At 31.5% G+C, this 26,247-nt stretch overlaps 4 protein-coding genes across 8 annotated transcripts in view; 2 read left to right on the top strand and 2 right to left on the bottom strand.

The window, feature by feature from the left end:
* Positions 1 to 1,132: 1,132 nt before the first annotated feature.
* LOC108753916 (protein real-time) lies at positions 1,133 to 7,338 on the top strand. The gene is made up of 15 exons (XM_018495903.1): positions 1,133 to 1,368; positions 1,711 to 1,860; positions 2,077 to 2,208; positions 2,385 to 2,513; positions 2,646 to 2,749; positions 3,055 to 3,134; positions 3,227 to 3,529; positions 3,664 to 3,752; positions 3,820 to 3,957; positions 4,109 to 4,229; positions 4,303 to 4,427; positions 5,655 to 5,901; positions 6,011 to 6,126; positions 6,842 to 6,984; positions 7,064 to 7,338. The coding sequence occupies exons 1-15, from the start codon at positions 1,306 to 1,308 to the stop codon at positions 7,131 to 7,133; spliced, it is 2,010 nt and encodes a 669-aa protein (XP_018351405.1). The 5' UTR covers positions 1,133 to 1,305; the 3' UTR covers positions 7,134 to 7,338.
* On the bottom strand, positions 7,052 to 13,327 carry LOC108753917 (uncharacterized protein C45G9.7). Of its 3 annotated transcripts, none has more exons than XM_018495906.1 (4): positions 12,973 to 13,327; positions 11,855 to 11,983; positions 11,663 to 11,748; positions 7,052 to 7,125 (listed from the first exon to the last, which is right to left on the bottom strand). In XM_018495906.1, exons 1-4 carry the CDS (start codon positions 13,027 to 13,029, stop codon positions 7,122 to 7,124), a joined length of 276 nt encoding a protein of 91 aa, XP_018351408.1. In that variant the 5' UTR covers positions 13,030 to 13,327; the 3' UTR covers positions 7,052 to 7,121. The 3 variants fall into 3 exon arrangements, with proteins under 3 accessions (XP_018351408.1, XP_018351407.1, XP_018351406.1); XM_018495905.1 differs by having other exon boundaries at positions 7,096 to 7,125; positions 11,647 to 11,748; XM_018495904.1 differs by lacking the exon at positions 7,052 to 7,125 and having other exon boundaries at positions 11,253 to 11,748.
* A 565-nt stretch (positions 13,328 to 13,892) lies between these two features.
* LOC108753932 (ribosome-releasing factor 2, mitochondrial) lies at positions 13,893 to 17,555 on the top strand. Its single transcript, XM_018495932.1, has 5 exons — positions 13,893 to 13,920; positions 14,388 to 14,593; positions 14,716 to 16,487; positions 16,724 to 16,870; positions 16,944 to 17,555. The coding sequence occupies exons 2-5, from the start codon at positions 14,443 to 14,445 to the stop codon at positions 17,103 to 17,105; spliced, it is 2,232 nt and encodes a 743-aa protein (XP_018351434.1). The 5' UTR covers positions 13,893 to 13,920; positions 14,388 to 14,442; the 3' UTR covers positions 17,106 to 17,555.
* Positions 17,556 to 18,224: 669 nt separating this feature from the next.
* The window catches only part of LOC108753907 (transcription factor kayak), a 35,272-nt gene continuing 27,249 nt past the window's right edge, over positions 18,225 to 26,247 (bottom strand). For 2 of the 3 annotated variants that reach the window (XM_018495890.1, XM_018495889.1), the window contains exons 2-3: positions 19,348 to 19,779; positions 18,225 to 19,053 (exon numbers count right to left, since the gene is read on the bottom strand). In XM_018495890.1, the coding sequence (XP_018351392.1) occupies positions 18,472 to 19,053; positions 19,348 to 19,779 (1,014 nt within the window). In that variant the 3' untranslated portion in view covers positions 18,225 to 18,471. The remainder of the gene's footprint in view (positions 19,054 to 19,347; positions 19,780 to 26,247) is intronic. The other variant, XM_018495891.1, reaches the window with a different exon arrangement.

The raw sequence follows: 26,247 nt of genomic DNA, 5'->3' as shown, positions 1-26,247 counted from the left end.
CCGAAGATTGCAATATATCTTTCTTGATGAGTTTTGGAATGCGTGAAAATTGTAAGATCGATCGAAGAGAAAAGATTTCGAAGCCATGTTACAAATGGCTTCGACTATACCACATTTATTCTATATATTCTCAAATATTTACATCTAAAACAATATTCGTATTTTTGTGTGCGTATATTATATGACAATTAAGTTATTATTATATTTAATATAATAAAAAATATTATAAAAATAATTTTGATATTTCAAAAATATTACTTATAAGGACTTTTCTATTATATTATTTTTATTGCAATATACTGGGATGAAGGAAAAAGTTATTCGTAGCACTACTTCGATTTGTATAATGTATTTACGTGTTAAAAAAATTGACAATTGTACCATTCGATAGAATAAAATTTAAATTTTAAGAATCTATTATTTGAATTGCGATGAGAGGTAAGTGCGATAATTTTTAATGAATTTATATGAGCAATCAAAGTTAATGCTTCTTTTATTTAATCCGCGATAACTCAAAACAACAAAAAAACTTAGGAACATTAAAAGTCTTAAATTATTTCAAGAAAGTTATAATTCTGCAAACACTTATGATATTTGTAATTATTTTTATCACCTAACAGCAATAAATGAAGGATATTGTATGTCATTCCTAGTAAATACAATGTTACATGTACGTTACATGTAACATTATGTTTACTGAGTTGAGAAGTTTTTAAATATACATAATTAAAATATATGTTGCCTATAAAGCATAAAATGTGTACAATCTGTAATATCTATATAAGACAATTATAATTAACATGTATATTTATAATTTGAAAATAAAAACTAAATAAAATAAACTGCAGTAATATTTATGCCGTAATAATACGAGACTATATAACTATAATGAAAAAAACGAGTTAAATTAAGTCTATAGGTTAAATTAACCTCTGATTAAATTAATCAATGTTTAATTATAGTTTAAGATTGCCGACATTCCAAAACTCATCGAAACGAGTAATATTTGCAAATGTTTTTCATGACTCATGATTGTATTACTTAAGTTACAGTATCGGATTCAAGATGGCACTGGAAATCACGACCACAAAGTGCAACGGGTTCGCGAGCTGCTGTTCTGTTAGTCCTCGCTGAATAGTGACAGTGCTTTTGTGAAAGCGCTGTGAGTTCCGTCTGCTTCCGTCGGCCAATTGATTATCTGTAATGACTACACTGTATATATCTATACTGTGATTGAATTATCATAGGTCTCGTGCGTAATCGGAATAGATTTGATACGTGGACACGTGCGGGGAACCAATAATCATGGTTCAACAATACCAATCGCCTGTGCGAGTTTACAAGCATCCTTTCGCTCTTGTCATGACGGTGTGTTTAATGCTATGTGGCCTTCAAACTTGACTGTCATAAAATATTTATTACATTTCGTGCTCCCCTATGTCCTTCACAGAACATATGCCATATCCCAGAAAATCCAATAAACGATTTCTCGTTGCGAATACCTATATTGAACTATACGGAAGCATCAACTATCTTTTAAATGTTCCTTTCTCTTTTTTCCTCAAGTTTTTTTTAATTTCAATTGCATACAAATTTTTTATCTTTGATCTTTTTGCTTATCAAGTATTTCATGAATTATTTCAATTAAAATGTGATGCACTGAGCGAGCAAAAAAAAGACATTAAAAAAATCTTATTCTCTCTTTTACAGGCATATGAGCGTAGATTTCCAACGTGTCCACAGATACCAGTTTTTATTGGATGTGAAGTTATGTTAGATGAAGAGAGCGAGGGTGGTGCTGTTAGAACTACAGAAAGGCGATGTAAATTAAATGTTGAAGCACCTTATATCTTAAAAAAGGTTTGTTTATACATATGTGTATAAAATAGTTACATTGTCATATATACTTATTCTGATACTTAGTTTGGTAGATCTAAAACATCCTGTATTTTCAATATTAGATTTTATAATTTTTTTTAGAAAATAATATAGTAGCTGTAAAAATATTTTTTAGAGAATTAAAATAATTTCTTATTGGTATAAATCCTATATTCATTAATTAGTAATTTATTTCAGATAATTGGTGTGGATTTTGTATACTTTATTCAAAGGAATGTTTTAAATAGACGCAATAGTGTTTTAGAAATAGAAGCATACAATGAAAGCTTTGCCACTAGAGTAACTGTTATTGAAAAATGTAAATATTTTGTAAGTATTATATATAAATATTTATTATAAAAAATATGTAATAATCATAATAAATTTAATTTATGTATCCTTATAAATTTTTACTTTATATTAGGAATACTGTATCTAGAATATTTTCTAATTACATATGATAATTGTACAGTCTAATATCATTGTTTGCATAAACATATTTTTAGATTCATCCTGAAAATCCGGAATGGACTTGCTTCGAGCAAACTGCAAGTTTAGATATTAAAAACTTTTTTGGTTTTGAAAACTCAATGGAAAAGTTAGCAATGAAGCAATATGCACAAAATATTGCTAAGGTAACATATATAATAATTACTGTATCTACTTTTAAATCATATCTATTGTACTTTTAAAATAACAGATATAATAATTATAATAAAATAGAAATTAAAATTTTTTATAAAATGTAATTACATATTTAATTATAGGGTAAAGAAATTATCGAATATTTCATAAATCAATTAAAAGAAGAAGGTATTACCTATGTTGCTCCTTGGGAAGATCCACAGAAAAGATCTTCTGAAGAAGAAAAGTAAGTATAGTCCATTAAATTAAATGTAATGCATTAAAGTCTCTTTGTACATTTTAATTGCATAAATTTCACGTTGCTTGTAAGGGAACATCATGATGGACGAGCACTTCAGACATCAAGAGCACATATACACACTCACACGTATACAAGTGATTGTTTCTGTAAAATAATATTTAAAACTTTAATTGTAACGTCTTACAATTTTAATTTCCAGCCTTAAACATTTAACACATTTTACCTAAATTCATACTAACAATTTATATTGAACAATATTTTCGGTCTGCAATGGTTATTTTTTTATATAGGAAAAATGTGGACGAAAATAGTCAGTTATATAGCGAAAAAGAATTATGTAATACCGACAACAAACTGCCCAGCAACAGAGGTATATTACCTTTTTAATACATGTTATGTTTTGTTATAATAGTGTTACATGTAACGAGTAGTTTATTTTATGTTTGTTTTCTTTAATTATAGAAATGCAACTGTCGTCGGATTATATAGAGAGATACTTAGGAAAACTAGATATGCTTCAGGAAAGCAAATTAGTGCAGCTTAGACATAGTATTGAAGAACTAAGGGGTAGTTCCGTACCAGGTTATGCAACGCTTCTACGGTTCTTAAGGGCCACGGAATTCTCTGTTGAAAAGGCTAGAGAAATGTTAACACAATCCTTACATTGGAGAAAGAAGCATCAGATCGATAAACTTCTAGACGAATATGAAATGCCACAAGTGATTAAAGATTACTTTCCTGGTGGCTGGCATCACTTTGATAAAGGTAATCGGTCTATAATAAACTTGCTGCAAATGTCACGCTATCCTAAGTTATGATATGAAAAATAATGAGTCAGTATGTGATATAAAAGAATATCTGACGTATCACATCTTCTATTTATATATTCTTTGATGTAGACGGACGACCTTTATATATCTTAAGGCTGGGTCAGATGGATGTTAAAGGTCTACTTAAATCTATTGGGGAAGATGAATTATTATTATTAGTAAGTTAAAATGTTTTAAAATTGAAAATTTTTCGAAGTGATTTAATAATATCTTATTTTTCTACAGGCTTTACATATCTGTGAAGAAGGTCTGCACTTGATGGAAGAAGCTACTACTGTTTGGGATCATCCGGTTTCCCAATGGACACTATTAATAGATTTAGAAGGTTTAAATATGCGACATCTATGGAGACCTGGAATAAAAGTATGATGATTATTTTAAATAACATAAATGAAGTAAAAATTTTAAATAAAATAAATACTTATAACTATATAATTTCTTCATATACTAGCAATATAAATTGTTGTATTGTTATAACTCTACTAATTTTATATTTGTTTAATTTTTGCTTCAGGCATTATTGAGAATAATAGAAATAGTTGAAGCAAATTATCCAGAAACAATGGGAAGGGTTCTAATCATGCGTGCTCCCAGATGTTTCCCTATTTTGTGGACACTTATCAGCACTTTTATAAGTAAGAATTTTTTAAATTAACTTAATTTAATTATATAACGTTTTTCTAATCATGTCACATATCAAAATTACAGATGAAAATACTAGGAAAAAGTTTATTTTTTATTGTGGTACAGACTACCAAGAACAGGGACCCGGTGGTCTTAGTGAATACATTAATCAAGAATTTATTCCAGATTTCCTCGGTGGTTGCTCAGAGGTAAGACAATAATATTAATAATATTAAATGTTGCAAATGTCGCACTTATTAACATGAATATTTAATACATAATTGCGAACAATTATGATTATCTTTATATTAGTATAAAAAACATTTAATAGATTTTATGTAATATATTTATTTCTACATATTATTAATAATTTATGTTGATCATATTTTCTTAAAAAGTACAATATGTATTATACGTATTATTTTATAACGATTTATGATATATCATTAAAGGATTATAATAATTTTTTTAATGAGTTTTTACTTTTTAAATGTAATATTTTATGAAATTTGTAATTATCTTTCTCCTTTGGAAAGAAACAATAGTTCCGTTTTTTATATTTATTTACGTTGGAGTAATATATTTTTTGTATACGTGTTGAATACTAGGAAATGAATATATGCGAAGTCTATAATATGGTACCTCGAAGATTTTACATTTTCGACGCAACTGTGAACAGCGTAAGAAAACGATACAAAAATTATATTAAATATGTTGTAGAAATTTTTTTCTGCAGCTAACTGGCTTTAGTGAAGAAATATGTGACGTTTTTATAGTTATATATTAAAAAATGCACATTGTGTATATTATTATATATTAGAAATATCAAAGAAATTGATCAGAAAATTGTTATGTGTAATATCAGCAGTTGCTAGATATATAGGCATTGTGTCATATTCATATGTTTTTATCTGTGATCATCCACGTTTGAGAGAAAACAATTTTATGTAAATCATCTATATCATCATAATTTTGTTATTCATATATGTATAAAATATAGGAATTTTATCGATAGTCTATATACGTTGAAACATTTATCTGTGTATTATCAAATATATATATTTTGAGATATGATCAAAATTATGTACTTATACATATAATGCACGCAAGTTCAAGCACTAATTCGGAAATATAGATTAACACTGCGTGCACAAAAAGTGAAGTAATTTTGCGTATTCTTGCTAGTTAAATTTCAGAGTATTTTATACTAACTAAGCTCAAAGCTATCAATGAAATCTATCAATGAAACATATTAAATCACATACTTACAATTCGTTAATCAATGAATAATTCACGAAAGCTATTAAATATCTGAAATTTGATTAGCTATTAATCTTCATAAAATCTTAAATTTTAAATATCTTTAAGAATATATAAGCAATCTAAATAAATACAATTAAATATATGTCTAAAATTATTATCTTTTTAAATATCAGACATACGTAATGGAAGGTGGAGTAGTACCGAAAAACTTATATAAAGTGGATTTGGAGAGTACCACCGGTGAACACGAGCACAGTCTGTATCATTCTATTAGCTTGAGCCGTGGTCAAACTCATCATGTGTTCATAGAATCGGATGATCCGGGTGCTGTCCTGACGTGGGATTTCGATGTAATGCGTCATAATGTAATATTTACAGTGCTTCACAAATCTCGAAACAGTGAAAACGGTGCTATTTCAGGTACATTTTAATATTAGAAACAGTGTTATGTGATGAAAAAAACATAACATTTTTTAATTAAAATTAACAATACAATATGTACAATTTACAAGCAATAATTATTTTATAGAACTTCCAGAGCTTGCAATAGGGGGTGATCATGAAATCGTTGCTGCAAAAGAATTGAAAGATAATTACATTAAAGTCGAACATAGTATAATTTGTCATGATGGTGAAAGCATCCAAGTATGTATTCATATAATTTGTGTATTATATTGTATTTTTGATATTGTATTTAGTGTATTTTATATATTTGATGAAGTCAATATTTCTAATATTTTTATATCTATATTTTGCTCATTTACAATAACCATATAAATTTACTATAACTATTATATATAAACTTACAATAACTATTTAACTTAAAACTGTTATTTTTTAGTTGATTACAGAAAAGAATGGAAACTTAAAAAAAGAATATACTTCAAAAAAACTTTTATTCCTCTACAATCAATCGTTATATTTAAATTGCACTTAAAAATCAACGTTACAAAATTTTAATAATTTGGAAATAAATATTAAAATTAATTTCCTGGAAAATTTTGTTTTTGAGTCATTGTTGAGTTATATAGTAACAAATAAGCGACATATCAATTACAAATTAAACAAAAATATATTCTTAATATAATAATATAATAATTAATTCTTTTATTATTGAACTGTAATTTATTATTATATTTATTATTATATAAACTATGATTTAAATTGTAATTTATTGTTTCTTCTGTGTTAAAGAATTTGCATATAAACATATTTATAATAATATAAAATTTAATATACTATATTATTTTTTCTATTTTTACGAATAATTGTATTGATTATTTTGTATATATTTTTTTTAATAATTATAATTACATAAATTATTGCTTCTATGGAATTATTAATTCTTTTTATATTATAGGGTACTCATATTATGCAGGATACAGGTACTTATGTATTACAATGGCAAAATCAAGAAGACCAAGTCGAATTTCTTCCATCCATTAGTTCTCATAAGGCTCAACTTACGTACTTTTATGAAACATTACCAGCTGCACATTACAGGTACTTATACATATAAGGTGTATATTTTTATTTTGACGTAGAATAATGTTATAATGGCACTTTTTTTGGCTTCCTTCAGAGGTTCAATGATGAGTTTACAGTCAGCCATAAGCGGAAGGTCAGAGGCTAGTTCATCTTTATCTAGATGAAAAGCAATGAATACGAATGTTGAATCGCAGGAGACAAAAAAACAAATTTAATTCAGAATATTTTAGTAATGTGTGTTGTAAAAACACGAATCTCATTTATGTTTAACGAAGCTAAAATAATTCATATTTTAGTCTGATATTTTAATTTTGTTGACACGGTAAAGCTTCTCTCTTTATTCATAAACAATTCAATATTATTTCAAATCTTAAGCCTAAAATACTCATTTCCATAACTATATAACCGATGTTATCATGTTATATATATAGCTGTTAAGTAATAATATAGTATATAATAATGTTGTCTAATATATTTAAACTTTATTTTTTCATATAAAAATAAATTAGATGAAATTTAATACTCAAAATAGAGTCATATGTACATTTTAGAGATTATATTGTAATATAAACAGTAGAAAACTCACTTCAAGAGCATATTATACTTTCAAGCTCCAAAGTGGACGATAATCCAAATTGTGCAAGTGAATTGTGATTTAATATTAATTTATATACATATATTTACATAAAGAACACGGGTAACAGAAAACGTTCTTCCCTCATAAACTTACATTTTACTAAAATTTTGTCTTAAAGAAAAATGTATAAGCATACTAATTTTCATAGCATAATAGTAATTTTATATATTATAGTGAAACCCCATTAAATTCCATTGTTGAGTGATAGAATACATTATGCTACATTTATATCATTTTTTACATACTTCCACAAAACATATTATGCAAGAAGATTAATAATCATGTAATAACAATTTCTCTAATTGATAAGAATTATAGTTTAGAATATGTTAATTTATTATTAATATCTTATTCAAATATTGAACATCAGAAGTAACTATAGTTTCAAATAAAGCTACTCAAAAATTAATAAGAACATAATATATTTAATAATTTATTATGTGCCAAAACAATGTAAAAACTAGTAAAAAATATTTTCAGTACAATAGAACAAATTTTATCATAAATGAAAATGGAAGAAAACTAGTTTTGAGATAACAATATAACTGTATACAGAATATAATTTATCATTTATTTATTAAATATATGTTTTGGCAGTAACATAATATTTTAATAAATCTGTTATTGTTCATTTTCTAGTATAATCTATAAACAAGAGTTCTTAATTTTAGATGTAACAGTATAAATTATCTAATAAGTTAACGTAATGATATGTAAATTAATAACGATTAATTAATTCTAAAATGCAGAATACTCGAAACATATAAATTATAAATAATTATAGTCAATTACAGTGCATAATATAAAAATAATGTTAAAAATGCTCATACTTTCGATGGCAAATATTATATGGAAAGCTGAAAAAGCTTTAGTATAAGAAATCATCAAAAGACATAATTTGTGAGAACACAAATTCTATTATCAATTCATTATATCAATAAATAGAAATATCTTTCTATGTTCTTCTTAACAAATTATGTCTTGATTGCTGATTACAACTAATAGTTCAAGTGAGAAAACATATTTTTCAAATGCAGATTTTTAGAATAAACACAGATGTGTTTTTACTAGGATATATAGCGAAATGAAATTATATGGCCGGCCAATAATTGTTAAATAGTTAGTTAAAGATATCACGTTTATCGTTTATCACTGTAAGATATAATTAGTTATTTTAAAATGTAGTATAACTAGTATACGTAAAATGCGTAACAGATTATTATATTACGTGAAGAAATAAGATGTAAGTTGTATGAGTATATACAACTTATTGTTTTAATAATAGTCAGGAAAAATTTGTAGAATTTATTACTATTCCATAGTATGCAATTTGTGTCTTCTTTACGACTAGAAACTATGTAGCAACTCAGAAATGACAACATTGTCTCAAAGTAAGGGAAAAATTATGTATGTCACTAATTTGAAATGTCACATAATGTAATGACGTAGCTAGTAGTACTGTTATTTCTATTGTCATCACATACAACGTTGAAGGCAATAAAGTTCAAACAGATTTATTTAAGGATTATTATTGAATAAAAAACCCGCTTTCAAAATTTTAACATTTTATAAGCAGTAAATAAATGTGATACATACTAGGGAATTTTCCTGAATCAGGATAAAGAAAGTAACAATAAGTATAGTTTAACAATTTCTTTGTAGGTTTTTTATAACACTTCTATAATTCATATGGAGTCTATGGAGAGTATATATACTTCGCAACCGTACATTTATGCATTCATTGTGTACAGAGTAATATATGTGTGAAATTATTCGACATTACTAGACTAGGGTATACATATACACATGTAGTATATATTCCCAGAGCTATATATATCCTTACATATATCATGCAGGAACTCTTTTATTTTTCAATCCATCTTAAGGAGAGATAAAATATAAAATTATTTCATATTAAAAGTTATTAAATACATAAAAAATTCGCTCTTCGTATAAAAACAAAGAGACGAAGTACAAAAATTGTTCAAAAATCGTATTTCTATTTACCCGCGTGTATACAGCGTTACGTCTTTTTGCAACGTAACTATTTGTTTAAAAAGATTAAAAATGTAATACAGTAAATATATATATATTTCTTTTTGTAGATCAGAAAATCTTAATATTAAAATTTTTTTTTCAACATATCCATATCTAATATGACCTATTAAATGAATAAATGAACTATTTGAAATATAAACAATGTGTATATATAATAATATATTATTATAATAAATTATACTTTTCTTTCATTCTTATAAAAAAATAAAAAAATTACAAATATATTATCTTCATCACTTTTTATGAGATATACTCATCATTTTTTTTAATAAACACTATATTGAATAAAAGATATGCAGAACAATCTTACAAACAAATTTATAATAGTTTGTAATGATAAATTAATAATTCAAATAATGTAATATTATATATGTAAATATCTGGGAGATAGTTTGGAATGTTTTTTCCATTTTTTAATCTTCGATTTTAGGCATTATAAAAAAGATTATTGTGATTACTATATCACAATGGTTTTAAAAATGATATAAGAAGTATATATAAATAATTAATAATTATGCTTGAATTGTACAAAGACTTATAACAAAATATTATATTTTAAAGAGAATAATTCATGTAAAATAATATGAACATTTGTAAATGGAAGCTGTTTTGAAATTTTTTAATATCTTTTTTCGCAAATATCAATTCTGTTTTCACTAGACTTAAAATATATCAAATAGAGTATATAAAAAATTGATATTGTGGCTATTATGTATCTTTGACTATAAAATTATAAAATTATTATATATATATATAAGTTTCATGACTAAAATATTAAGAAAGATGTATGTAATATAAATTCTTGGCAGGACTCTTTTGGTGAAAGAATATCCATATAATTATAGTCAAAGATATATATAACTTAATGCAACATTATTATACTTTGGCATTTCTCTTTTTAAACTTCTTCATAAAAATGCTAATAGTATCAAGCAGGATTGGGAAATAACACGTTACTTGTAACGCCATTACCGTCATTTTTTTAGTAATGAATTTGTAACGTTATATTTTTCATTAATAACAATAATAAATAACGTAATTAGTAATTACGTTTTTTGTATAATAATAACGAATTTTATTGTTATTTTGTACAATACATATGTATTGATATAAGTAAATTTTTAAAAAAGGGATCGTGTGTGTGTGTGTGTGTGTGTGTCTGTGTGTGTGTGTAACCACTATATTTTTTGTTAAACCGGTTAATCAGTAATTGGACTTTACTCTAAGAAAAAGATCGTTAAACTGTAAAAATTGTAATAACTCATTACTTTTGAGATAACGATAACAGTAACAACTTATTTTTTCCAATAGATAACGAGTAACGGTAACGAATTACTTTTCTGAACGAGTAACGGTAACAATTAAGTTGTTGCTAGAAATTATCTTTTAAAAAAAGACGTTAAATACACTCGCACTCCTAAAAAAATAAGTGTTATATAAGTACTTTTCAAAAATAAAATCAAGTGGTATGTATAATTCAAGTAATAGTAACTTCAATTTTTTGCTAAAAAATAAGGATATCACAAAACATCAATTGAAATAAAAATTTTGCACATTATATTATCTAACGCAATCCAAGTGATTCAATGAGTAATGTTTAACAATAACAAGTTAAATTTTCAAGTAACTTTCCCAATCCTGATATCAAGTTAGCATAACATCTGTTTATCTCGGCCTCGAAAAAAACCTTAACTTTTTCAGTTCCTTGATTTAACATTGTCTTATATATTCTGAACTATAATTTCTATAATTTCTACATATTAATTAATAGATAGAGGTTGCTAATACACATACTGTAATATTTGGCAGAAAAATACATCGGATAGGCAAATCTCCTCAAAGTATAATGTGAAATAAATATCTGACAATATATAAAAATCTCTTTTGGCATATTTTTAAGTACTGGTAACACCTTTACGAGCTACTAAAAGATTTAATACTGGATGCTTTCTTATATAAGAAACCGCTTTCTTGTGAGTTACCATTGTAAAATCATACCCATTACATTGTAATATCTTGTCATGCATTCTGAGACCACTTTTTGCCGCCGGTGATCCGTCGTGTACTTCTGTTACATATATTCCCTAGAAAAGATTCATATCTGTAAGCTTTTTTACGTTATCTTCATATAGTATAGTTTACATAATAACGCTATAATTTTCTACACACATACAAAATATGATATCTTACATTATCTGTATAACCTTGTGGACTTTTCGTAAAATCCTGATCAATACCCCCACCGATTTTAAATCCACATTTCATTACTTCTTCGCCGTTTTCATTAATTTCTGTTTCTTTGTGTAATGTAATTGGTATCTATAATAAATTAATAAATATACACGTAACATATATAATGCAATATATATGTATATATATGTATATATACATATATATAATACACAAATATAAATATAAAAAAAATAATAAATAAAGGCTGATTAGTCAAGTTGATTCTTCATGATAATGTATATTATAAAATAATATGTACATAAATACAAATTAATAACAAAGACCTATCGACATTCAACATATGCGATCACCTTCAGTATGCTAATTAAGTAAAATAAATCAAATCAAAATTATATAGATATTTAAACAATTAATTGTAAAACTATCAATATTATAAGTGTGCATCAAATCACAATTTTGAACTCTATGCAAACAGTTTCAAGAAAATTAATTTTTAATTTTTGCATCAATATTCCATATTTGAGTGTCTACATTTTATTTTGTTTTGATTATTTGACTTGAGATTGACACTAAAGATGACCATATTAAAGGTTGAAATATCTGTGACTTTATTAATTTATATTTAATAACTTGTAATACATATTTATATATATATATATTATAGCATTAATATGAAAAACCAACTCACAATCGGCTCGTCGGCTCTTATTTACTATTTTTCATTTATCCATTTATTAATCTTACAAGCCTAGAAATCAATTTTTAATTTTTTAAAAAGGATCTGTTATTGCAATACTTATATATCCGTTCCTTTTAAGCACAGTTTTCCAAAGGAATAGACATCCTTATATAATCAAAACTATAATACTTAATCTACTCCTTAAATACAGTAAAATTCAAATTTTATTTAAAAATTTCTATCATTGTTATAACACAAGCCTTTTACTATCTCGCACATCTATTAATATTATATTATATTACATTAAAATATTGTATTACATAAAAAAATTCTGAACATTATTGCGAGATAGAAATAAGACAACCCACTATAGTTTTCTAACAGTAAAGAGCGTGAACAATTATGTGACAAAATCTAGACAAAATTAGGCACGTACGCTTAGGCACTCCATCGCAGTACCCGGCTGATGTTGAAAGGCCATTTTCGCGCACATAATCAAGTGACTCGGGCTCTGCCACGCGCTCTTTCCTTTTTAATAAATTCCCTCCCTAACACTCAAGTTCAACCGACCGATGACGCACGACTAATCACGACTAATAACCAATCCACGGCCCGTTTCTCGACAATATTTACTGTGCAATTTAATGTGCGATTCAAATGAATGATAAATTTGCCCGCTAACGAACGTCGGAACAGCAAGACTTCTCGTCAATCTCGGAGCGCGAACAGATGATCGCTTAAAGCGGATCTACATCGAACAGAACTCAATATCTTGATAGCCATGCGTAAAGTGCAAGAATGACCATGCGCGTGCAATCACTGCAATGCGTTCCAAAACCTATCCAGTGGTCTGTTTTCTGTTCCTGCACTAGACTGCACTAGCAGTTTCTCTTCCCAACAAATGAGAATGGATTGAAATTTTTTTTCTATCCGAATACGTATTTTAAATAGCGAATACTTTTTTTGGATTTAATTGGATTCAATTGGATTCAATTAGATTCAATTGGATGCAATTGGATTGAAAAACTGCAGTTTCTATTCAAAATTTTGAATTGAACAGTATTCACAATTGTACGTTTGTGTATAGAAAAAGCTAATATTATTTTTCGATTGAAAGGCATAGAGATATATGCTCCATGCAATTCCTATAAATGAATAAAAATGCATTCAAGATTGAAAAGTATTAATTTTAACTTTCTGAAAATCTAAATCCATTTCAATTCATTTCAATCCATTTGCTTCTCACTTTCAAATATCGAACGTGTAGCAAATTATGTAGCGGACTGCTACAAACGTAATATCTATCTCACTTCAAGTTCCAAAAGTGTAGCTAGTTCAGAAAACAGACCTCAGAAGGGAAGTGTCTGATTATCTTGCCGCGAGTGTACGTAATTTTTATGTAATTATATATTCGTTGAATAAAAAATATTTTACGAAAATGAAAGAAAATACGATGTCTCTTCAACCATCTAACAAATCCATTCTATGTTCAACCTAGCATATATATTTTTTCAATACGATATGAAATAAATACTTTTAGGTTATAATGTTATATATTTTATATACTTTTTTCTTTCAATAATAATTTTAATATGCTTGACAAATTTTTAAATATAAAACAGCAATTGTTTATGTATAAAATATTAATAAAGTATTTTTTAAAAAGAATAAATATCTGTTATTAAAGAGAAATATTTAATTTTTTCACTAATCGGTAGAAAGAGAGAAAATTAAAATATTTTATAATAAAATTTAATTTATTAAGAATCTTTTTTGACTAAAACAAAAAATTAAGCATAAATTAGTCTCAAAGAAAAGAGAAAAATAAAAGAATGATGTTATGTTCAATAGGAACAGACAGTGTCTGACAGGAAAGCACTGCCAGATTTCACAATTACCTATAAAAATGCTGAAGCATAATTTCTTAAAGACATCGTGGTGTAAATTGCGCACGCGATATATACACAAGAATACTTCTCTGTCAGAGGCATCTAAAAGTAAAGAGTGTGCAACTGCAAAGATACGTAACATCGGCATACTGGCACATATTGATGCTGGTTAGTATTATTTTGATTGATTACTCTAGTAATATATTACTTTATTAATTATAATGAATAAAACGTACTTCAGTTGTTTTGATTGACGTGTTTAGATACAAATAACTTTTTTTTTTTTTCAGGAAAAACAACCACAACTGAAAGAATGTTATACTATTCGGGTCTTATCAGAAACATGGGAGAAGTTCATCATGGCAACACAGTGACTGATTATATGGAGCAAGAACGTCAACGTGGAATAACAATCACCTCAGCTGCAGTCACGTTCAATTGGAAAGACTATCGTTTCAATTTAATAGACACCCCTGGTCATATTGACTTTACTATGGAAGTCGAGCAGACTTTACAGATATTAGATGGTGCAATTGTAGTTTTAGATGGAACGGTTGGTGTGGAAGCCCAGACATTAACAGTTTCCAGACAAGCAGACAGGTATAATATACCTCGGATAATCTATGTTAACAAAATGGATAGGGCAAACGCTGATTTTAATATGAGTTTACAGTCTATTGAATCCAAATTAAATGTAGAAACACTACCTATTCAGATCCCTATAGAAAAGGCAGGAGCCTTAGAAGGTATTATAGATATAATAACTATGGAAAAGTTAATATTCGATAAGAAAAATCAAGGTATGCATTTAATAAAAACAAAAATTGCTGAAAGCGAAGATGCAAGACTATGGAATATTGCCAGTGAGCAGCGACGACTATTGACCGATAAGCTATCAGGCTTAGACGACAAACTGGCAGACATTATTATAGAGCAAGAATCTCTGGATAACATACAACCACAAATGTTGGTCGATTCCTTACGTAGAGTCACTATAGGTAGGAAAGGTGTGCCTGTAATATTAGGAAGTTCCTATAAAAACATTGGAGTACAGCCTTTAATGGACAGCGTCATTCTCTATCTACCATCGCCTACGAATGTATATCAATTGAATCTATATCGATGCTTTGAAAATAATTTAGCAGCCAGAGTCTTCAAGATTGTTCATGACAAGCAAAGGGGACCAATCACTTTTTTCAGGATCTATTCTGGCAATATGAAAAAGGGTCAAAAATTGTATAATGTAACGCGTGGGCAATCCGAACAGTGTACTCGTCTATATATTGCTTGCGCCGACGATTATGAGGAGGTAACCGAAGTAAGTTATGGTAATATCGCGGCTGTAAGTGGACTAAAGAATACTATCACTGGCGATCTAATAACGACAAGCCAATCCATAGCCAATCATGCTAAACAAATTATGCTGAAGGAGAATCCAAAGCAATTAGACTACGTGAACAACTTCTTTGCATCTGGAGTAAATTTGCTCGACCCAGTTTTTTTCTGTTCTATAGAACCGCCCTCCCTTTCGGCACAAACTACCCTGGAGACTGCTCTTCAGGAACTACAGAGAGAGGATCCTAGTCTGCATGTGAAGAACGATCCAGAGACAGAACAGATTGTTCTTGGAGGGATGGGAGAGTTGCACATAGATATCATTAAGCAAAGAATCAGGACAGACTATAAGATTGATGTGGATCTGGGTCCCTTACAAATCGCTTATAAGGAAACGATTCAAAATGCCGTTAAAGATACGCTATCTATAGAGCACAAGATGGGCCATACGACGCATAAAGTTACTATCATTATGTCTTTAATACCTAATTATGAGGGAAAAGAAAAATTGCTTCTTGACAAGTCTCCAGATAATGCTTCGAATATCGATTGTATTCATCCACGGGTAATAAGCGCGATTAAAAACGGTGTGAACGCTGCATTGTTACATGGTGTGAAATTAAGTTGTCCGGTGATTAATGTTGGCGTCAAGCTCCACTGGCTAGAAGTAGCACGCGGTACTTCAGATACCATTATTTCTGCCGCTGCCTCACAATGCATTCGAAAGGTCGGTGTATATGATCTCCAAATAAGTTCTATTAGTTGCAATAATATTATTTGATGTATATGATTTTATATATATAATCATTGCGTATTATATTATTATAAAAAAAAGGGCACATTATTATGTTGCATTTAAGTAAATACGGAGATTTTATATTTTTTAATTTGTAGACAAGCTACTGATTTTTTTTATATATTTCATAAGATGTTTAAATAACAATACTTTTCATATGTGCACAGTTATTACAAGATGGAAATAGCATGTTATTAGAACCCATGATGCAATTGGAAATCGTTACACCAGAGGAATATTCATCGAGTATTAATTCTGATCTTACTCGTAGACGAGCGGTAATACAAGAAATTGATATGCGTGGCAATAATAAAGTGAATAAATTATATAATTATTTTATTATTATTGTTTGATAAAATGTGACTAAATTTGTATTTCATTTCATAGGTGATCAGAACTCTTGCGCCATTATCGGAATTATTGGGATATTCAACAACATTGAGAATCATCACATCGGGTAATGCAACATTTTCATTGGAATTTAATCACTATCAACTAATGACCTCTATCAACGAAGAACAAGCTATCGAAAAAATTAAAGGATTTTAAAATGAATACTACTTTCATTAATAGTAGAAGCAATAAACAAAGAGATAATATTACTGAAAGTACAATTTCACTTCATTTTATTGACTCAATCTAATCAAAATATATTGCAACATTATCATTGGTGCGTTACAATCTCCATATACAATTTTCAATAGCGACTACTAAATATGATACAAAAAGCTTTTCATAATCAGCCGGAGCAGAAAAATCGCTAGGCTATCAGAAAATTATCATTACAGCTTTCATTCATGCATCATAACTAGTAGTCGCGCATAAATATATTAATATTGCTTAAGATCATGCAAAAATGTCATACGTCGTAAAATATATGTATATATTATATGGAGGGATTAAATGTTATAATGTCGCGTGAGACTGGAAAAACGACAGCCGCGTATAAAAATTTATGCCAACGCGGATAACACGAAAGCGAGATTTTCTTTTTAACGTCGCGAAAAAATATTGGAGAAAAAATTTAGGAATTCCCGCATTCGTGTAATTTTTATTCATCCGCTCTATAATATTAAATATACATTTAAATTATGCAAACTGTTGATCTATCTTAAGCGCAATTCAAAGAGCTCTTAAGACTCTTAATTAAGTTTGAGCTAAAATCTTGTCTTATATTTTAAATTTTTATTTTCATAATAGAATTATAATATAAAATTTCATTTGTCTCATTGAATCGCTTACAAAACGACAAATCTTACATTATTTCTAATTCGTTATATTTTAAACGTTAAATATATTTATATCACTTGTATGCAGACATTATTGCTCATATCTGCAACAATTTCCTTTAAGGCGCAAATAACTATCATTTTTTCTCTTCAAATATATTTTTCTTGTACCTACATTTTATATTTACAACAAAAAAAGATTCATTCAGATATTTCATCATACAAAGTGACAATTTAAAATTTTAATTGACAAGATTCATCTATAAAGAGGAAAATATTTCATATATACAAAGTTACAATTAAAAATATCATATATACAAAGTTACAATTAAAAATGTCAGATTGACAAAATTCACATCTACGAATAGAAAATATTGAGAGTCAAATATTTATTCGCAGACTATTAAAATCTGAATACACAAATCTTTTCTATGTATGTGCTCGCAGCACACGTAGAAATTTTGAAAGAAGAATACAATTGAAAAGAAAAAGTGTTAGCTATTCATAAGCAAAATCGCGTGAAAGAACTTTTATTAAAAGTGATCAAAAAATTTTCGTTGTAAGGAGCACACGCATAATACTTCTGCTCCCCCTTGTAGAAATCCTCCACGTCATGGTACGTACTCCCGTTTTTATTTGGGATCGTTCTCTTCGTTGGACCCGTGCTCCACCATGTCGTCGTGACGTCACAAACTTACAAGCTTTGGGGGATTCGCATCTGGGGAGCTGAGATCCACGGCGGACAAATTGCTTCTCTGTTGCGTCGAACACGACGGTATCAGGGGCGTCGAGACCGGTGTAAGACCAGTACCACCTTCCATTAGGGACTCAAAATTAAACGGTATGCCGCTAGTTGGAGTGGTAATCGGCATACCGGCTATATCCATCGATGACTTCATGAAGGATGGTGTTTCCACCGTTTTGAAAGCAAGCGTATCTGGTCTCTCTTTGGGCTCCACGAACATTGTCAGGGAATTCAGTCTGTTATTGTTGTCCAATCCGACTGGTAATGAATTAGGTCTATTCGGTCTATTCGTTGCCGCGGCTACCGTTGTGTCGCCTTTCACAGATTCGGCGGCAAATTGATCCTCGACCGAAAGATCGGTCTTTATCACGGGTTTTATATCTAGCGGAGACGAGGGGCGTAGCGAACGGCGACAGACTGCTCTGTGGGCGTCCAAAATGAATTCCAGTTCATCTTTGACCTGTTTCAGCTGTTCGATCTCATCCTGCAAGTTTTGCTTCTTCTTTTCCAAACCGTCAGTTTCCTACAAAAAAGATTAAAGATCTTTAGCGAATGTGAAGCTCTAAGGCAGCAAATCTAGACGCTCAATATTATTGTATAATTATGTTGTACAATATTATAATATTAATTCTTTTCATTCAAAACAAAGGAGGATCTCAACATGGCTTGTAGACAATCAGTAATATATTGTGTAACATTAAATATTGTTCAATATCGATCATCTAGAAACCGCTTAAAGATGTGAAAACTATGAAGAAGACTGGAAAACTCAATATTCTAAGTCACGTAACATTATGTCCGTAAACCGCGTACTTACTTCGAGTAGGGCATTGGTGTGATCCATTCTTCGCTTGCGGCATCTCGCCGCTGCCATCTTGTTCCTTTCGCGCCGAATCTGTCGCCTCTGCTCTTCCTCGGGGGTCATCCCGATCGTTCTGGTGGGCCGCCTGCCACCCATATTGCGTCTAACTGGTTGCTGTTGCTGCTGTTGCGATTGTGTTTGCTGCTGGGTCTCGATAAGAGTGGTCGTCGGCGCCGGAAGATGTACAGCCGTTGTGTTTTGCGTCTGTGCTGGAGTCGGCTGTGACGGTTCGACCAGCGGCGGCACAAAGCCGGCTTCGCGGCTGTGAGACGCTGACTCGCTTGTCAACTCCAGGAACGTCTGCTCGATGCTGCGGAGGGTGGTCGGCGTCAGCGTCGGCGTCGTCCTGGTCGGCACTCCGCTATGTAATCCGTCCAGAGATACCAGCTACATAAAGATAACGGATCGTGTTGATTGAAAGTATATCCAAAATCTTTTTTATAAACATTTACAATGTTTAATTAGATCAATCAGAATTTTGGTTATCTCAACTAGAGTTATAATAGATTTAAGCAGAAAATTCTGATTTGTGTTCATTTTCAACCAGAATTCCAATAAATGCAATCAGACGTTTTCCAGTGTAAAGAACAGTAGAATCTGATTTTATAAAATATCAGTGAGATAAGATTAATACAAATTTCACGAGTTATCAGGTGATGAACTAAACTGCAATGTTCACGAACTTTGGCACTCTAATAATGGATCTGAACATGGAGATAAGCACATAGCTTCTGTACAGAAAGTAAGTATACTACCCGTGGAAGCGTTAATAAAAATTGTATATAAGCGGTTTAGTACAACTGTTAACAAGAGTTAACTATTTACTTCTTGCTGTCTACTGTTCCAGTTTCGTCGAAAATCACAGAAAGTGACAAACTACTTGATTTTGCGGTATCAAATTTTCTACGCCGTGTTCTTTCTCACCGGAAAGAAACTGCTACTAACGTAGGCGCGGTATCGCGTTATCTTCGACTTTCCAGGTCCGATATCAGCCAGTTAATCTCACCAAGATGGCTTGATTAAAAATATCCATGATCCAATACAGTCGATAACGTATCATCGCGCTAGCGAGATAGATCGCTCGCTCAGAATTATATGATTTCGCACACGGTTATTGAAATTACAAGACATTACGCTCACGTCTCGTGATTTAATCTCGCGAAAATATCCACGCGTCTTTTCCTCGCGTTCCGCGTCTCTGGCGGCAATTTACAAACGCCGCGCCAGCGCGATACACGTGCGCGTTATAATGTTGCGCAATACTATAATTCGCATCGAATTAAAAACATCGTTTCCATGCGGCGGCGGCGGCGGCGGCGAGACGATAAAAAAGATTCGCGGTCACTCGAACGCGATTTCACCGCAAGAGAGGAGGAGCATGGCAGAGGGAGAAGGGAGACCAGGGAGACGGACTTTACGAGCCCGTCGTTCTCCCTAACTACGACTGTATTAACGAGCAACTCGAATCGCAGCTCACGTAGCGACAACCTCGCGCGCCATTATCGCGCCGCCAATCGCCAGTCGGGAACGTAATCTATACGCGTTGCGCGTTTCCCAGAAAACACAAAAGGACGCAGGAAGGAAAAGAGAAGCCCCGCGGCGTCCTTCGTTCTCCTGCGCGCCGCGCCGGAGAGAAGACGTGCCGCGCGGCTCGCGCTATCATTTCTAAAATTACGAATCGCCATCCTCCGACCGTTTAATGAAGGCCACCGCCGTCGACTTCGCTTCGCGATGAGAAACGTCGAACCACTGCGTACATTTAAAAAGTACTACGCAGGGCTAAAATCTACAATATATGTGTAAACAAGAAAAGGCATCCGGTATCTAATGTATTCATTTACATCTTCTATATTAGTATCATACATCGTACGATTTATATATACCGCGATTTATAACCTTCGCATTACAATGGGAAACACAAAGCAAAATAAAAAAATTTTGCTTTGCATCGACATATAAAATGTGCAACGCAATATTTTTTAACACAGTTATTTTATATGTATAAAAAAAAAAACAAAACAAAATAACCATGTTAAAAAATCTAATTAAACAAGAGAACATTTTTTTCAGTTTTCAAACACAATCGTAAGCAGACCCAGAATAGTAACATCACTTATTAAGTTGACGAGCGATTTAATATCTTTTGATGCTAATAAGCATCTTTATAAGAATGTTAATAATTTGATGTTAATAAGAATTTTAAATCTGCGCAAATAATGTTTAAAAAATATTGTTTCATATACTTTACGTGCAAAATAAGATTTTTGTTTTGTTTTTTAATATGCAGTCTCGATTAGTGCATCTTTTTCGACGAGATGCTTTAATCGACGAGAGAAAATACCGTAGGCAGGCGCTTTAAGTGTCATCGCTAAAATTACTTAGCGCAGCTCGGAACGGCTTCGCCGATTTCGGCCGTCGTCGTTTTGGCCACCCACCGACCGGCCACGCTTCTCGCACCCATCTCGCAAACCATCACGCGGGGAACTCAAGGAATGTCCGGAGCGTTAAACTTAGGCGTTACCGAATCGTGTCCGTGCGCGCAGCGGCGTCACGGTCACTGGAATTCCGATCCTGTGTGAGAAAATGCCGAAGGTAATCTTGGAAATTACAGAAATTGCCGGGAGCGACCCATCGATTGATCGACAGAAATCGTAATGTTCGCATACCCTTGCTCTTTCTCAAAATCAGTGATTCCATTATTTAATAAATCATTAGCAAACTTGAGAACGATATTGTGCCGCGAAGAAGAGTGTTATAATTTTTAAAAGAACTTTTAACCCTCCGTCTGCAATCCGGATCTTTTCTGGTACAAGCGAAATTTTCTATCTATCAAATTTCTTCGAAATAAAGAAGGATAAAATCCAGTTCTTTTTATTGCTAAGTTACATATTTTTAAACAAATTTTCCATATTTTCCTTATTTTTGCTCAAATTTCGATTTTTGTTAATTAGAGGTTTTAAATTTAAAATCCAGATTGCAGACGAAGGGATGTAAAAATATGATTGCAAATAGGGTTAAAGAAAAATTAAAAATCTTATATGATGACGGTATACATATATATTAGCCATTAATTATGATTTTATACATCTAATGGAATTGTGCAACTTCGTTATTTTATTATGCAACTTTTGTCGATCCTCCGATTGATAAAATGTATCATAACATGTTATTTCACAATTTTTTTACGATTTATATTTAAGTTGTTTATATATTTGAAAATATTAATTGTCAGAGCAAAATATCTTATCTACGAAATTATCAATTACTTTTTTCGCTAGCCAAGCTTTTCCGGATCTTGATCAAAATACAGATACAGCTTCTAATGTCTACAGTGTCTTTACAGCAAAACAAACTGAATACTGGCGTCTTTGTATATACAATCTCAACATTACTAAGTATTTAGGGGGCAATATCGAATCCCGTTATCTATTCTTTATCTGAAAATAAAATTAAATATAATACAATAAAAAAGTCTACGTATCTTAAAAAACTCTATATTGCTGATGGAGGGTTAATTTAATGAATTTGAAGAATCTTCGAGAGCAAATCTCGGCTCATCGGGCGTTATTTGATTTCTGCCAAAAACAAAAACGCTGAAGAATCACGCAATGAGATCGACAAGTGCGACATTGACGGGATAACCATAGCTTTTAACATGTTCAGAGTGAAACATGCGTAAACTGAGAAATCTACGGAATCAGCTATTTTCTAATTCAAAATTTACATGCAAAAGAAATTTGTAGAAAAAGCAAGAATTGATAAAAAGATATTTACTGGCAAGATCAAGAGATGGTCTTTTATTTATGACTACCGCCGAACTGACGGCTTCCGGCCATTCTCGACCTTCGGGCCGTTCACCTTGCTCCGCATTGTTCGTCGCGAGAGATCACTCGAACATCGTTCATTCGAACGATGTCATTATATGTGCGCGTGCATCACAGCATCGACAAGTCTTCCCTTTGCCCGAACGTGAATCACATTCGACGATCCTCCTCTTGGTAGATTTGTTCGAGCATATTTCAATACTCCGTACACATTACGCGATATGCACAATACTGTGTAGCTACTCGTATAGAAACATCTGAATACAAAATCTTAAAAAATTAACTTAAAAAGCGTTAACCATGCAAAGATGTTTGAATTATAAAACAATTGAAATTCTAGAATGGAATTAGACGCCATTTTTTTGTCCATTATCTACATATTTACATTTACGTTTTTCTGGTGATTTTTAAATTAAAAGTTTATTAAAGTATATAATCCACTTAACAATTATTTATAATTTACGTACTAAATTCGTATGAGAAACTAACAATTTCAACAAATTAAATATACAACTGAAAAAATAATTCTCACTTAGTGAATAATATTGTAATCAAATTTTAATGTAAAAGAGTCATTACGCATGTTGAAACGTGGAAAAAATTGCGTTTGATCCAATTCCACGGAAACCTGCTCCGAATTAGCGCAACGAGGTAGCTGCAAGACGGCATTCATTTTACATTCATCTATAGTATACGAGTAGATCGACATACACGATAACCGATATTGCGATCACAGCCGCTGATATAACGGAAAAAAAAAAGCTCATTTATTCGCAGCGAGAACTACGTAGAATTTCGCGAATCGCTGGTTATCCACGGGAATTTTCTCCTCCGAGATGGAGCAAGAAGACGAGCGTGCGCGACGTCGCGCTTTTTTTCATAAAGCCGACGGCTGTTGGCATGCACGCGTCTTCCGTTTTGCGTTGCGGTTGCTCGCTCGCTCGCCCGTTCTCCTCCATACATGTGAACACACACGTGCGACACAACGACGACACAAACACACCGCATACACACGTATGCCGGACACGTACGGTAAGCGCGCGCGCGCGCGGTCCGCAATTCTATAAATAAATATATATACGTTCGCTGGTCTCTCTAATCTGCCCCGAGTGCGCGTTGCGAGTCTACGGACAAAGGACGATATCAGTCACCAGAAAATCATTGCGAAACGCGCGCGTATCCGAGATAATAACCGCGGTCGTTCTCGCTGCGAAACGCGGTGCAAGAAGCACGCAAAAGCGAGTTAGCGAGCGCGCCCACATCGCGACGCATCGCATCGCGACGCATCGCATCGTATCGCCACTCGTGTAATTCTATACCGCGGAAAATAGATATCCTCGCTTAGAACGTCGCTTCCAGAACGAGGACGATAGACCAATTGTGCGATCGTAACCACTCGCTGTGCTATCGCGGCCGAGATATCGCACGCTTATATGGCGATCGAGATACAAATCAATGGTAACGCGAGATATATGGGATACTCGCAATTGCTCCTATCGGAATACAAATTTTAGTTATGGACTTTCTAAGCCGTTACCTAAGCTTTAAGTTTCAGAACCGTAAGAAATTGACGATCATAATCAATTTATTTTTCTCTACATTCGAGTGTGACCGATCAATTTCTTATGACTTAAGCTTAAGTAACGGCTTATTGTAGAATGTGTGTTACGGATGTATGGTATTGTATTGCGTGTTAAAAATTTAGTACGTAAGACCTGTCCTATCGTATCGCTATTACGTACACAGTTTTTAAAAAGTGAGAACCAGATTTGTTAGAAGAACTATTCTATTATAATTTGTTATCACGCCAACGTCAGATTAATTGGCGATATTTAGTTGGAAATGTCGCGACGTGTAGATTAATGGTCTTCGTGTGCGCGCGCGCAGGTCTAATAATGATTAAAACGTTTTGCAATTTTGTTGAGTCCTTAGCACATTATATTTCTTTAGCCAAGTAGCTCTCAGAAAATTCCCCGCACGTTAGATATTTAAAATGTTTTACAATTTAAATAAATTGACAAGTCGAATTAAACATTAAGGCACATAACAATGTTTTTAATTTCAAAATGTAAAGTGTGAATATTCAACGATTTTTCATTTAGTAACACAAAATTATAGATTTCCCGATTATGAATTTTTCCTATTATATAATCCGAATAAAATTCAAGGTGTCGGATTGATTTTCAATATAAATAATCCGAACGTGTTTCAAGACCGACTACGAATCACAAATTGGATTCGATTCATGTTTTATGATCCCTCTGCCAGATCAATTAATATTAATCAAATAATGGCCGACATAAACGATTCTCGGTACACTTGCGATAGTTTCACCGAGGCGGGTAGAACTTCCAACGTTATTGCACAATGTTGCACAATTCCTCGCTCGTTCGCATCGCAATCATCATCCCGCATACACCGAACATTCGTTCGCTCGCTCACTCCAAGACGAGCTTTCTCTCCTTCAAGTTCGCAGCAATTACGCGATTAGCTCGTTGCTTCGTTATTTTGCGATCAAACGAAGCATGACGAAGACTGGATTGGCTGATCTTTTGGTGAAAGCTTGTAATGTTATGCGATCGACGATTCGCAATTAATCGAGAATGGAGACGTGAATGAAGCGCTCTCATCGAGCTTCGAAAGCGCGCCCAGTCGCCGCGTTTATTTTCAGATCAGAAAACGATCGTCTTGGAGAGACCTCCTCGCCTCTACGAGGCCCTTTCCGACTTGAACAAAGAGCCACTTTATTCGCGCCATGCGATCACAATGAGATCGAATGTCGCCCCCGTCAAAATGTATCCATCTCGGAGTCTACATGACGTCGTCAACGTGTGCGGTAAATATTTTTCGAATTCTCTCGCCCGCACGTATCAAAACTGATATCAGATAACGAGAAAGATATTTGTTAGATAATGGATAATAAACGGAGATTTTTTTCTTCTTAAAAGTAAAATAATTAGCTTCTAATTTATTTGTTTGCCTCCAAGAATAAATAAAAATTGCATCGTTCATTTTCTAATGAACTGTCTAA

This window comes from Trachymyrmex septentrionalis, unplaced genomic scaffold, assembly GCF_001594115.1.
Source record: "Trachymyrmex septentrionalis isolate Tsep2-gDNA-1 unplaced genomic scaffold, Tsep1.0 scaffold73, whole genome shotgun sequence".
In the NCBI taxonomy this organism is placed as follows: domain Eukaryota; kingdom Metazoa; phylum Arthropoda; class Insecta; order Hymenoptera; family Formicidae; genus Trachymyrmex; species Trachymyrmex septentrionalis.
The sequence above is the reverse complement of the archived record's forward strand: the minus strand, read 5'-3'. Positions and strand labels throughout refer to the sequence as shown.